This window comes from Leptinotarsa decemlineata, unplaced genomic scaffold (genome assembly GCF_025532065.1).
Source record: "Leptinotarsa decemlineata unplaced genomic scaffold, Ldec_3_MD MMD2_P_RNA_scaffold_11, whole genome shotgun sequence".
NCBI lineage: Eukaryota > Metazoa > Arthropoda > Insecta > Coleoptera > Chrysomelidae > Leptinotarsa > Leptinotarsa decemlineata.
In genome coordinates this window covers 799,508-811,822 of record NW_027412525.1, presented here as the reverse complement: position 1 = coordinate 811,822, position 12,315 = coordinate 799,508, and the positions used below count along the sequence as shown (strand labels likewise).

General features: G+C 31.6%; 2 protein-coding genes across 4 annotated transcripts; one reads left to right on the top strand and one right to left on the bottom strand.

Annotated features, from left to right (window-relative positions):
- The first annotated feature begins 255 nt into the window (after positions 1 to 255).
- LOC111514859 (Vacuolar H[+] ATPase PPA1 subunit 1) lies at positions 256 to 7,630 on the top strand. Of its 2 annotated transcripts, none has more exons than XM_023171099.2 (3): positions 256 to 450; positions 663 to 1,089; positions 2,043 to 7,630. In XM_023171099.2, the coding sequence occupies exons 2-3, from the start codon at positions 672 to 674 to the stop codon at positions 2,267 to 2,269; spliced, it is 645 nt and encodes a 214-aa protein (XP_023026867.1). In that variant the 5' UTR covers positions 256 to 450; positions 663 to 671; the 3' UTR covers positions 2,270 to 7,630. The 2 variants fall into 2 exon arrangements, with proteins under 2 accessions (XP_023026867.1, XP_023026866.1); XM_023171098.2 differs by lacking the exon at positions 256 to 450 and adding an exon at positions 469 to 611.
- Positions 7,344 to 10,500, bottom strand: veli (L27 and PDZ_signaling domain-containing protein veli). 2 transcript variants are annotated; one of them, XM_023171100.2, is made up of 4 exons: positions 10,348 to 10,500; positions 10,160 to 10,253; positions 9,711 to 10,111; positions 7,344 to 9,575 (listed from the first exon to the last, which is right to left on the bottom strand). In XM_023171100.2, the coding sequence occupies exons 2-4, from the start codon at positions 10,194 to 10,196 to the stop codon at positions 9,420 to 9,422; spliced, it is 594 nt and encodes a 197-aa protein (XP_023026868.1). In that variant the 5' UTR covers positions 10,197 to 10,253; positions 10,348 to 10,500; the 3' UTR covers positions 7,344 to 9,419. The 2 variants fall into 2 exon arrangements, with proteins under 2 accessions (XP_023026868.1, XP_074025341.1); XM_074169240.1 differs by lacking the exon at positions 10,348 to 10,500 and having other exon boundaries at positions 10,160 to 10,341.
- Between the last annotated feature and the right edge of the window lie 1,815 nt (positions 10,501 to 12,315).

Sequence of the window (12,315 nt, the reverse complement as noted above, 5' to 3'; positions counted from 1 at the left end):
TGAATGCTGTGAAATTGTAATGGTAGTATTGATAACATCAAGAATAAAATGTATGGAATAGAGAAGTACCATTTAGTTATTTTGGACTTATTTTTTTCAGACAGAAAAAAATTTTGAATACGATTTTACTGAAAACATTGAACAACTAATATCTTCAAGACAACAATCGTTCAAAAGCGATAACTTATGAGGACAAAAAATCACATCTGATGTATTGTAAATATATATTTATTTTTGATATATTTCAGACGATGTAAATTCACATTTCCAGTTGTACAAAAAATGTTGTTTGTATTTCGTGTATATATTTAAATTTGTGTTTCCATGGCAGATTCCAGAGAATTTCAACACCCTCATGTGCCTTTAAAACACACTCATTTCACTCACTTAATACAAAAATAACTATTCTAAAAAGCTGAAGGTTTGATAACATCTTTTTAATGAGAATTGGTAAGTTCTAGTATTTTAGATGGTGGTAGCACTGATTGTCATCTACAAATTTATTGATATGTTCAAAATTCAATATTTGGGAGGAAGCATATCTCACTTTATGTTTTTATAAAAATAATATCGCCAAACAGTAAAATTTTTCGTCAAGATTCTCGCAACGGGTTAGTTAAAATTGACAGTAATATATCAGATGTCATTTTGCATATTTGCAGATTCCCAACATGACCCATCTCAGCATTAGATCTACCTTGGCTTACACCTTTTCTGCTACTACCTTGATAACTACCCTCATTCTCATTCTATACCATGTTCTTACTGGAAAGGGTGAAAGAATAAGCGTAGGATGGTTCCTGGAAAGTACTTCACCTCATATGTGGTGCTGTCTTGGAATAGGATTATCCGTCTCTCTTTCGATTGTGGGAGCCGCAGTAGGAATTCATACCACTGGAGTCAGCATTGTGGGAGGAGGAGTGAAGGCACCTCGAATTAAAACCAAAAATTTGGTATCTGTAATTTTTTGTGAGGCAGTTGCGATTTATGGTTTGATTATAGCCATTGTGCTCTCTGGATACATGGAAGACTTCACTTGGAATTTAGTAGTGAATGATGAATTTCTCAAGTCGAAGAATTGGTTGGCAGGTATACAAAACGCTAGTTTACCTATGAAATTAATTAATTTATTAATCTTAACATGGCATTTGTTCCTAGTGGGGGTAATATGACACAAACATTGAAAAAAGAATTGAGAATAATACATCAGCAGCTAAAAATATTTAAATGTTACGATAGTTCAATCTATTCAAAAATATATATTTTCAGTTGTCTTGAATTTTTTACAATTTTAGTTCTCAATATTATCAGGAATTTCACTATAAAATATAATTTTTTTTATATAATTGACTCATTTCATTCTCAACATATTTGATTACTATTAGTTGCCTTGCCTCTGGTATATTCTCCTGATAGCAAATAATTTTGTTGCTAATTGCCAATTCTTTCGTTTCAATTCTGTTTACAGATACATTTTATTTTGTAATCATTGTTGTTTCAAAAGAGGAAGATATGATACCCAAACTGATGTTGGGTTTTGATAATTTCAGTAATTTGAAAGAAAATATATCATTTTCAAATATTTTAGTGATATATTTTAAATTTCATTGAATATGCCTGTAAGAAGCGTAATTTTCTTCCTAATTCTACTGATATGTGAATTCCACAATAAAGTCTAATCTGAATATAAACATGTGAATTCCACAATAAAGTCTAATCTGAATATAAACCTTAATTTCATTTTTAAATTTCATCAAATTATAACTGAAATTGAGGAGAGAAAAATGATAACCATAATTTATATTTTGATTTATTTCAATATAATTGCTCAGCACTGTTTATCAAAATTTAACCAATAATTTAATTCAAGATTTCCAGAAAATGGTTTAACATGTTGAATACACATCTGAAGAAGTTTTTGTGTAATATAAACATGTGTTTTTATAAATTGCTTTGAGAAAATGTCTCAAAGTGCTTACTACTATGCTTACTTCTCTCCGGTAGGTACTTAATAACTTATATTAATGATAATACTTTTGCAGGCTACCTCATGTTTGGGTCTGGTCTATCAACTGGAATGGTCAATTTATTCTGTGGAATGGCAGTAGGAATTGTAGGCTCAGGAGCAGCTTTAGCTGATGCTGCTAATGCTACTTTGTTTATGAAAATACTTGTTATTGAAATTTTTGGCAGTGCTATTGGCCTTTTTGGTCTAATCGTGGGAATATATATGGTTTCCAAAGTTCAAATGGGGGACAAAATCCACTAAATGCATCACTTTAAGTGGTGTATTATAAAAAAAAATTACAGAATTATTAGATATCAGATATCTACTGGGTACTAGGTTTCAAAATACAGTAAAACTCCTAAGTCCTCCAATTTATTGAAATGAAAAATTCTCTTCGTCTGATTTAATTATGAATTTTTTTTGTTTTTTATAAAATAAGAACATACTTCCAATATTAGCAATGGAAAAATCTCTTGAAATTTTGCATTTGAGTTTCAATTGAATTTTATCCAGAGTATAAGTGGATTTATGCAAGTCAACTCAACTTATGCATAACTTTACTGGAGAATTCAACTTATGAAAATTATTTTATGCAAAATTTTTCAAGATAAATTGGAATAACATGCACCTGCGTCTGAATTGACTTCAAATAGATCAAATAATTATGGACTCAATCATATGTTTCATGAAAACATTTTGTAAGAAAAAATAAGTAATATGATCCACTTTTAATTTTTTTACTTGTAGCATTTGATAGCATAAACTGGAGAAATTGTAACTGATAGTTATAAATTAACAAGTCGATGAACTATGCATGGTGACACCAAAACTTAGTACATAGCTCCATTCAGTTTGTGGGGTAATAAATTGATATTCACAACTAAGGTATAGTTCATTGAAAATAATATTGCTACTAATTAAACACAATTGAAAATCTATACCGGTTTAACCTAAAATAAACTCATGTCAAACATTTTAAATAAAACTTTTTTAGACTGATAGGATATTAAATTCCCTTTTCTCACGATCTAACTGCCATTTTATTTGAATTTAATATGTTGATACTATGGAAATATTGTCAAGCAACTTGATGTAGTGAGAAACAAGACGAATTTTGCTGAGTTTTTCATGTATTTACAAACTTCCTTCCAATATATGCAATAGAAAAACCTCACTTTCACACTGACACAGACAAATAAACCGTATTCAGAAGATTCATCTGATGGAGTAGTAAACATTCTGCTGAAGAAGTTGGATTTAAAGATTTGCCCCTGGATTCGTGGGATACGCCCATCAAGACATCCAGGAAATCCTTCGATATCTGTCAGAAGATTTACATGAGGACGTTAATAGAATTACTGAGAAAGCTGAAGCGATCAAAACAGAGATTGACAAAAAATTGAGCTACAGCAAAAAGCACAAGAGTCATGGCAGAAATATTTGAGAATATACAACTCTTAAGATTGTAGAAAATTTCGTGGTCAATTAAAATCCACGATGAAGTGTGCACACTGTGGATACTCATCAGTAACCTTCGATCTTTTCTGGGATTTTTCTCTCCCCATACCACAAAGAACTGGTCAATTGAACCGACATGTTTGAAGGTGCAATATAAAAATATTCTCTCCGATGAAAAAATTTAGAGTAAGAATTGAATGTTGCCATAAACTTTCCTCTGGAAGGATTATATGTGAGCGATTATGTAGCACGCAATGTGGGTTTTTGTCGTTATAATCTATATAAACTTTAGAATCACAGGGGGCATTTCACAGACACCTCTACACTGGCACGTGACACAAATACAACGATTCATACGTGTCTCAAATTACATCAAAATCGCTAGTGAGTGAAGAGGCATATATCCTCTTTTATGAAATGGAAGAAAAGAAATGACACCTATTGTCAAGTCCAATTGGATTTTTTTTTATATGAAATAAATTCAGTGAATAGTTCTAAAAAAAATTTTAATGAACCACATTGACATTTTTTTGTATTAAGAGAGGTTCATTATTTTGTTGAGGTTTGAATGATACTACTTCATATTTTTTCAAGATAAATAAATTACAAAAATTATATTGAAGAAAATTTTATATGCTATCAAATGGTCTGAAAATTATACAAGGTTATATTCTAAAGTTTTGACTTGGGTTCATTTTGGTTGAACGGGTATGAATTTTCTATTGTTTGGTTTCAGTGAACTATAGCTACGTTCCGAATATCAAATTTTCCACGTCACAAACAAATGAATGGTGTCCTGTACAATGATTTGGTATATGCTCGAATTTCCTGAATCCACACATATTTTAGAGGTTTTCCTTATACTTATGGGCAATTCCCTAAACAGGAATTTAATATTCCACTCACATTTGAAAAGTGTTCCATTTTGCTTTCAAATTTCGTGTTTAGATTTTATTATCTAGTCAGTTCATCAGGGATTCAACAATTGTGATTTATTTTTGATAGACAGTTTCATTTGTATCAATATGATTTTTGTAGTCTCTCTTGAATTTTGTACAAATCTACTATAATTGTTTTGTTTTTGTGATAAAAAAATGGTAGGACCATTTGTATGATCTCTTTAGTTTTTATGTTTAGTTAAAATTATTAGTTGAGTAATATCTGATGTCTAGTCCAGTATTTTGTTGCATTTATATAAGGTTTGACTTAAATGATTTTGTGATAATTGAATCAGTCATTTGAAAGCCCTCCAGTTTTTCAAGTATTTTTTAATGCAGATTTACTACGTCGCCTATCCCGGTTCAAGGAAGCATTACAAACCTGATAAATGTTCGCGTTATTCCAAGTTGACAGGTTTTGAAACATTTTTTTGATTTTACACAAGCTTTAGTTTGCGTACAAGTGAGGTTTCTCAAACGACTGATTCATTTTATGTGATATGACTTTTCCAATTAATATATTAATATCCTAATCTCCAATATCTACTATCAAATGATTTGAGTTATTTGTTAGAATAGTTACAAATAGTGGGTGTCATAATGAGCTTGTATAAAATTTAGAATAACTCTAGATTCTGTTTCGGTAGTGTGTCGATCACAAATATCATTGTTTTCCAAAAATCTGTAGTCAGTATGAAAATCCAACTTCAATTTCTTATACATAAGTTTATAATGACATTTACTATATATTCGTATGTCTCAATGTATAGGTTTAGTTTGAACAATGTTGTTAAAGGTAGTGACCATAGTTATTAATATATCTTCCTTTTGTGTAAATCATTTCTAGTCTGAATTTCATTTCATTGTTTGGCAATTGTCTTCTTGGTTTATATAAGAAGAAATGTACAGCTACCGGACTGAGTAATGGCCTGTGTGAGAAATCGTATCTGCGTAAAGTTTGGGTCAGTGTATGACAAAGAATTAGGGAGAAAATTAATAGAAATTTTGCAATTTTACGTAGTACGGATTAAGGGGTAAACAATAAATGGATATTAAAATGCCTTTTGGGTTTTTGTAGATATATAAAAAGCAGTTTATGTAGAGGCAAATTTGGGAGGGAAGGGCTTCTCACCGGCCAGGACTTAGTCCGGCAGCTGAATATCAAAAACATATCGTTATTTATTAATTTTTCATATTGTGTTGTTGAGATTCCTAATCTCAGCTTTAGGTTTGTTTTTTTTTAATTTTGATCCGAATAGCTTGCTCTTTTGTTTGAATTTGTTTTCGGTTGTTCTTTCTGAAATTAGTTTGTTTAATTTTTTGAATTGAGATGCGTTCAAAACATGTGTGTCAATTGATTTTCCTTTTATTTGACTTGTTCATTGTTGGGAGGTTCTAGTCTTAATTTTAGGTTTTATTTGTTGAATAATAAGACAAGTCTTTGGATACTCCTGTGGTTCATCAACTATATTGCAAGAAAGTTGAATGGATTTTTTTTTTCGAAGATCCATTATAAAAATCTCCAAGGTACTTTTTTACTTACTGTTTTTTTCTTTTATTTCAATGTTACTGCTGAACTGTTTGAATAAATGTGTATGCTGACTGTTCTAATAATTTTTTTCAGTTCAAATTTTTCATTGCTACCTATTCCTTCAGTTAATAATTGCCAATGATGTTTTATTGTTTGAGTCTGTATTAGTAATACAAACTTTATATACGTAATTTTCTTCAATAATAATCAGTTTTCTAACATTTTACTGCTAATTGAATTAATAATCCACTCGACTTTTTGATCATGAAGTGACTAGTAATTCCATTTTTTAAAAAAGGTGTAATCTTCAGATTTATAGTTTTGGATCTGGTTATTCACGAAAATAGTCTGAAATATATAGGCACATATCCATTCAGAACTATGAGTATATTGAAATAATTCGTTTAATTCAAGATGTTTTACAAAATCACAACACTGAATATACATTACTTCCTTTTGTGCAATATTGAATACCAGATAATAAATTATGGCAATTTTCTCATCATGAATTCAATCACCTATATAGTGATTAGTAACTGTTCAAACCATGAAATTAGTAGATTATATGTCTCTACAAGGTAAGTCCAAACTTGGTGAGTTTAATAACTTTTTTCTCAAATCGATCACCCTTCACATTTAATTTTTGTGTAAATCCGAGCTGCCTACTGAAATATGTAATTCGAATTTTCAATATCAATCAATCGATACATGCTTTATTATCTGAAGGTCATTGTTAATTTACTCAATTTTGTTGCACTAACGAATACAAGGAATAGTTACCCTCGGAAGGATGTTTAGGAAGATGGTGGAATAACCAATTTAAAAAAGCATGAAAATTCAATCATGAAATATTTTATTAAATTTCATCAACTGAAAACAAAAGCATACATACATTTATGCACACTCCAAGTGCAATAAACAGAAAAAACAGATATTAACTTCTGAATTTTTCATTTTTCTACATGTGTTTTTGCTATCTCAAAGAATCAACTCTCTTACTAAAAATAAATGTAAATATTAGAGATACAACTTCTTTATTTCGAGGCCCGTGACTTTTTAACATGATTCTGTTTGCATTTGAACCAAACGTCTAGCAAGTATCCATAGAAACCCTTGATCATTCTGAATTTCATTAGTTAGGACTTCCATTGTCTAATATTACATAAAATGAGTTGAAATCCGTAAAAGTACCAATACAAATGAAAAATTAAAAAGAATAGCTGAAAATAACAATTATATTAAGCAAAAAAACCCTGAAATAAAATTAAAGTGAAATAAAATCATCTATACCACTGATAAAAAACAATCCTTTCATCAAATCTCCTTTTTCATGTATTTTTTGTTATTCCTCCGGTTTTTAATAATTTTTTATTGATAGATTTGAATTGTTAAAGTTGTTTTGTTTCAACATTTTATTATTTCATGAATACAACCAATGAATAAATACTCAAATAATAACAAATAAAATTTATATAATAATTAAATCAGATAAACCTCTACTGGGTGACAAGAAATCATTGTACACGGCGCCATTTAATTGTTTGAGATAAGAAATTTGGATATAGATCATTGGAGCCGATATTCCTAATGATAAAACAATTGAAAATCCACTACGATTTAACTGGAAATAGAATAAAGGTCTCTGCCCACTATACCGTACCAATCCATGACCGTAAACGTCCTGGCACATGTAAATATTCTTTCATACGATTTATGTGAACCAACGCCCACTAGACAGTTTCGTCACCGGTCCGGCACGTAGCGTAGCATGCATGTGCCATGACTATTTGAGTCGGGAATATTTTGCCGGTGCTGATACACAACGTGCATGATACGTCACGTTGCTAAACCGTAGGTCTCTGGCAGCGAAACTGTGTATAAACGGGTTGTAAATCATTTTCCATTTTATTCAGCAATACATTCCATTGAAATGTACATGATATCATAGCCATATTCGTTCTTCACATAAACTCTTCTACATGTTCACACTACACGGATGATTAAGCCGGAATAACATACAATACTTCACATTACCTACAGTTGTCAAACGGGTATCTAACGGTCATCATACCCGTATGATACGGTCATTATACGTGTTGCTAACCGGCTTAGAACACGGTTGATTCATTACAGTGGGCAAGGTAGACCTTGTTGTGTTATTTTCTGTGTCTGATATGGTCCTAGCACGGTCATGGTTTGGTACGGTATAGTGGGCACAGACCTTGAAGTTGACTTTTTCAAAAAAAAATCGGTTATAGAATATATAATTCTCTTTTCGCCAATATGACACAACTGCCAATTATTTTCAAAATGACGGCGTAGGAGTCGTTTTCTCCATGTTCAATATGGTGGCACTATGACGTCATCTATGGAAATATTGTCAAAATTAATGAAGTGACAAACAAAAGTCGAAATTTGATTTGTTCTTATACTACAAAAATATGTCAAAGTTACTATACATTTCATTTTTCAGTCTGAGTGAAAAAGTGCAAGTTTCAAATCTACTCCATCTCATTGTGAGATAATAACTACTCACTCATTTTTTCACTAGAACAGAAAACTGAAACGTACAGTATCTTCAACATGTTTTCTCATCAAAGAAGTTATACCTCAATACGAGTTTAATGAATACTACTTTCCATTAAGATAATTGAAGTAAAAATAGTATTTAAAAAATAATTAAAAACTCTGTGAATTGAATAAAAATTTTGTTTCTTGAATTTTTTCATGAAAACTAAACAAATTTCATCTTCTGTTTCCCATTACACCAAGCTGTTCGAGAATATTGCCATATTGTGATATTGAATTTGGAAATAATGGCTTTCGTGGGGATATTTTGAATGAAAATTTCAACTTTATGTGATATGACTTTTCAAATTATTATATTAATATTCTAATCTCCAATAATTCTTTTATAATAATTCTTTTATTGGAAAAGGACTTATATCCTGTCCAATGGACTTGAGGTGTTAAAAATAACGATTTGGTGTTGGGAAAAAACTCCAGTAAAAAAGGTTCCAAACAGTGCATCATTAGAAAAATATATATAGTTCTACTCAAAATTTTTGAGTGGTGTCCATTTCCGGTTAAACTGGAATATGTTTTCAACTGTTTCATTGTTAGAAATATCAGTTTCAATATGAACTAAATCCTCATTTCAAGTTTCCTACCCCACAAACAACTAAATGGTGACTTGTACAATTATTTCATTATTACCCAACATATTGAGAACTGCAAATCTATGTATAAAATGTGAGAATCATTTCAAACCAATATAAAATTAGAATACTTTCCATCACTTATTTTTGAGTGATTGTAAAAAGGTAAGAACTAACCAGTGATACTGATATCAATTACCAAACTGAAGTTTCTACTCAACTTGGATTACAACTCTGGAATATTATTCTCCTCAACATAGCACAAATAATAAATAATACTTTAAAATTGGATTATCCTCAAGTTAGTGAATTCATTCACTAACGTTTCAATTATACTGCTGTCTTCTCCTAGCTCTCTGCTTGTCAAACCTCAACTCCATCTCCTCTAAAACCTTTGGCGTATAACGAACAACCAATTTAACTGATCCATGTGCTTGCTTCAGAAGCTCAACGGCTTTCTCATGATTCTCGCCATCTACAGACTGAAAGCAATAGTATATTTATACTACAACAAAAAAATATGCAAGTTCAATTGAAAATTTTTCAAAAAATTTGAGCAATTGAATAAAACGAATATTTACCAAATCCTCACTTCAGTTAAGAACTTTGATACCCACCACTCCATTCACACTGAGAAGTTGATCTCCTCTCTTGAGTCCTCCATGTCTATCTGCCACCCCTCCTGGAATTATTCTCGAAATGTAAATAGGAGAGTTTTGTTCTTTTCCACCCATAACATTGAAACCCAGACCTTCGTCGGTCTTTGGTAGTTCTACTACTCTGGGATGTGCATGTCCTTCACTGGCTGCGAAGGCAGCCACGGTTGCTTTAGCAGTGGCGGAGGCTCTAACATCTTGGGACCCTTGGATATCGACAGTTTCATATACATGTTCATACACCTCACGAACAGCATTCAAGAAATCACTCTGTAAAACTTTCTGAAGAGCAGCCAGCTTTGTCGCAGGTACCTCTCCACTTTTTTGCAATTTCTCTAAGAGTTCTATGGATCTTTTTATGTCTACAATGTTGATAATTAGGATACATGCTGTTTAATAAAATATCTTACCTCTTGATAAAGTTAATGGTTCCCCTATTTGGGCCATTATTATCTGTCTTCAGATATGGTGGATATTTTGAATTCTCCTCAAAAATTTTTTAAACTAGAATCAAGAAATTTTGATAAGTACCCAACCTTATCAGCCTATTAAGCCACCGAATAGAATACCAAAATAAAATTACCAACACTACTCTTACCAAGCAATAAGCAATTATTTGATTCCTCGATGACACAGAACACCTGATTTCGACGTAGGACATTTGGAAATTTGATGTTGACATATTATCGGTTTTCTTAATTTTTTTCTGGACCATCATTTTTAGCAGTAAATTGGGAGTAAGGCGATTTTTTTATATAAAACCTATGAGCAATCGACCTCATTTCGTTTTCATTTACCCACCCTATGTAATATACTTCAAAAATAAATTTCTGAGAAATGTTGGAAACAATGGCTAATTTTAAACTAACAAGAATTAATTTCGTTGTTAAGACAGTATTTGTGACAGAACAGAATAGTTTCTGACGGTAACAGTAGGTAATATTCAACAAATTCAACATTCAACAAAAAACGTACCCCTGGCTCAACTCCTAGCTGGACAAATACTTAGTTCTAATTTTTCACAGAGAGGGCTATTCAGTTGTATTTTAAACATCCGGTACTTTCTAATAATCATTGATAATTCATCAAATTGATTATATTATTATTGATAATTAATTATGGTCGTATGCAGGTTTTTCTGAATGTTCATAAGATAACTACAAGTGGTCCCTTCATGAGACGGTCAAGTCGAGTTATATTAGGTCGGTCGGTAGCCAGGCGGTTCGAAGTGGGTGCTTTGTTCACTCACTCGAATTGACTGCCGTGTTGGTCGGTGGTTCAAACCCTAGTCTTAACGATCGATTTTCACTTGCTATCGTCCAACCCGTGTTAGGAATCACAAGTTAAAAAGCAAGACCTCGTTAATCCTTAGCTCGTATAAGTTTCGACTTCTGAGGGTTGTCGTTCGTAGAGGTGCGACAGCTGGTTAACGGAAAAACAGATTTTAAATAGATATCAGTAGTGTTACTATCCTCACTTTTTAGTAATAAATCAGGGTGCGCGTGATCAAATTAAAGAGGGAAGTTTTTGAATGCACCGCGAATTATTTTGATAATCAGCAACGTTATCTTGTCTGAAATTTCTCATGGAATTTACCGCTTTTGGCCTATAAGACTGAACTGACGTTTCACTTGCGGAATCACGATAAAAAGTTTTTTGTGGCTGATATTTCCACTTCGTAAGAAATATTCCAAGTTCTGATTTCATATTGTATTTGTATTTCAAAATATATGAAAACAATGTTTAAAGAAATGAGTTTTCAAAGAAAACAACGAAAATGTTACCAATAGGATAAAGTTTTCAAAAGGATGGCAAAAAACAATTTCAGCATTCCTTAGTTGGGGTCACTTTTAAACGATAAGGGATATATATATATATATATATATATATATATATATATATATATATATATATATATATATACTATTCTATATATATATATACTATTCTATATATATATACACTATTCTATGTATATATGATGTGTTGTTTTTCCGGGTGTTCATCCGTTGTGTACTATTCGATAGTCGACGTTTCGCCATCATCTCAGATGGCATTATCAAGACGAGTTACTGCTTCGCTTCGAGAGGTGTAACTAATGTCAGGTTCTTCTTGTGGTGTTTTTATATGGTTTCGTAAGTTGTATGGATTTGTTACCTGTTTTTCTACCTGAGGGTTGTTGATGGCTTTTGGTAGTTCTCCTACCTGTTTTTCTACCTGAGGGTTGTTAATGGCTTCTGGCGGTTCTCCTACCTGCGATGGTTCATTATCAATTTGTGGTTGTCTTTGGTGGTTGTTTTTAATTATTGTTTTCCAAATCCTTGGGATGTTTAGTGAGTCATCCCTTTTGTTGATGAGGCCTTGCTTTTCGATTTCGATAGCTTCCCTGATTTGTCGTATTCTTGTACTATATATATATATATATATATATATATATATATATATACAGGGTGTTTGGTAGCTAGGTGCAAAACTTTAAGGGCGTGATACACTAGCCCATGTAGAACATATTCATACAAACATTTTTATTTTCTAGCGCGTTTTTGATTTTTAAGGGAACTTTTAC